The 2,122-nt window shown below is 43.9% G+C and overlaps 2 protein-coding genes across 2 annotated transcripts in view; both read left to right on the forward strand.

The window, feature by feature from the left end:
• The window catches only part of LOC109518694 (protocadherin alpha-1-like), a 6,393-nt gene extending 5,396 nt beyond the window's left edge, over nt 1-997 (forward strand). The window contains exons 3-4 of the mRNA XM_019874708.1: nt 310-380; nt 911-997. Of these exons, the coding sequence (XP_019730267.1) occupies nt 310-380; nt 911-997 (158 nt within the window). The remainder of the gene's footprint in view (nt 1-309; nt 381-910) is intronic.
• Nucleotides 998-1,452: 455 nt separating this feature from the next.
• On the forward strand, nt 1,453-2,112 carry LOC109518695 (protocadherin alpha-5-like; the record flags this gene model as incomplete). Its single annotated transcript, XM_019874709.1, has 1 exon — nt 1,453-2,112. A coding segment is annotated over exon 1 (660 nt), but the record flags the coding sequence as incomplete, so codon positions are not given.
• Nucleotides 2,113-2,122: the final 10 nt, after the last annotated feature.

A 2,122-nucleotide genomic window follows, 5' to 3' on the forward strand; every position in this document is an offset into this window, starting at 1 on the left:
CTGACATCCACACTCCGTTCAGACATGTGCCCAGCAAGGAGGAGAGCTTCTCTGCCTTGCACTTGTATCTGCTCATCGCCGTTGTGGCCGTGTCGCTTATCTTTCTGCTCAGCCTTATCACTTTAGTAGCCTTTAAATGCCACAGACAGACAGACGGACCCTTCGATAGATACAGTGCCCCGATGATCACCACCCACCCTGATGGGAGCTGGTCTTACTCCAAAGCAACTCAGCAGTACGATGTGTGCTTCAGCTCAGACACACTCAAGAGCGATGTAGTGGTTTTCCCTGGGCCCTTTCCGCCTGTAGAAGCAGAACTGATCAGTATTAATGGAGGCGACACCTTCACCAGGACTCAGACCCTTCCGAACACTGACAAGGTAGGCTATACATTTTGGGGATTTTCCAACTCTTTTTTTCTGACATGCAGTTTATTGATATGTTACACGCCTATTTACATGTAAAAAAAATTCAATAATTATGAAATACTAAGTTCGAATTATATTTAAAAAAGGTAACTTTTTAGCAGTCAATGAACGGTTGTTTGAATGGAAATCACACAATGTGCAAATAATGAAAATCACTCATACATGGAGTGATCAGTACGTTTTCTGATGTAGTTTGCACTTTATTCTGCACTGTACATTGAAAAAGATGGTGTGATGAATTTACTCAATTTTATTGTGTCAATTGGTTGCTCGAAAAAGAATAATTTAGATCCAGACACAGTACATTCCAAAAGTAGATGTAAAGGTTGCAAAGACAGTGAGTAGTCTACAATTTAGACAGAGTTTTCAGTGGATGTATGCAGTTTACTTAAAAAAATCTATCTGGATCCAGATGATTTTATTTCAAGGAACCACTTGATGAAATGAGATTAAGTAAATTGAACACACCATTTTTTTTTGAGGTGCTGCTATCAGTCGAGGTTGTGCACTTTAAGATGAAGGCCTTGTGTGTTCCCTACTGGCTGTCTATGGTCATGTCTGCATGCTGAACTTCCACTTTTGACATCACATATCCACTCATTGTCCATATATAGTAGTGGTGACAAAAGCAAGTCCAAATGCCGCTGTCCGTGAGATGAAGGAAGTCCGCCTCTGTCGACGAGAAGGATCATTACTATTCATGTTTCTGATGTTAATGATAACGCACCTCATTTTATGGAACCTGTTATTAATGTGTATGTCAAAGAAAATACTCCAACTGGATATTCTATTTATTCCATAAAGGCAGTTGATCCTGATTTGGATGTTAATGCAAAAGTGTCATACACATTGTTAGATAGTTATCCAAGGAATATTCTAATTTCAGCACTTATTAACATCAACCAAGAGAGTGGAGACATTGTCAGTTTGCAATCTTTTGATTACGAGAAATTAAAAACTTTTCAGTTCAAAGTTCAGGCCACAGACTCTGGTGTTCCTCCGCTCAGCAGTAACGTGACCGTCAATGTGTTTTTGTCTCTGGGATGAAAATGACAACAGTCCCGCCATTTTGGCTCCCTATTCCGAGCACGGCTCCGTTAACAGTGAGAGCATCCCCTATTCTGCCGAAGCGGGATACTTTGTGGCAAAGATCAGGGCAGTGGATGCAGACTCTGGATACAATGCACTGCTCTCTTATCACCTGTCTGAGCCCAAAGGCAACAACAACCTGTTCCGGATCGGAACCAGCACCGGGGAGATTCGGACCAAGAGGCGAATGAGCGACAATGACCTGAAAAGTCACCCCTTGGTGGTGTCGGTCTGTGATCACGGAGAAGCGTCCCTGTCAGCAACTGTGTCAATTGACGTGGTGGTGCTCGAAAGCACAGCTGACATCCACACTCCATTCAGACATGTGCCCAGCAAGGAGGAGAGCTTCTCCGCCTTACACTTGTATCTGCTCATCGCCACTGTGGCCGTGTCGCTCATCTTTCTGCTCAGCCTCATCACTTTAGTAGCCTTTAAATGTCACAGACAGACAGACAGACCCTTCGATAGATACAGTGCCCCGATGATCACCACCCACCCTGATGGGAGCTGGTCTTACTCCAAAGCGACACAGCAGTACGACGTGTGCTTCAGCTCAGACACACTCAAGAGTGATGTAGTGGTTTTCCCTGGGCCCTTTCCACCTG

The sequence above is a fragment of the Hippocampus comes genome, unplaced genomic scaffold (genome assembly GCF_001891065.2).
Source record: "Hippocampus comes isolate QL1 unplaced genomic scaffold, H_comes_QL1_v1.1 scaffold118, whole genome shotgun sequence".
Lineage (NCBI taxonomy): Eukaryota > Metazoa > Chordata > Actinopteri > Syngnathiformes > Syngnathidae > Hippocampus > Hippocampus comes.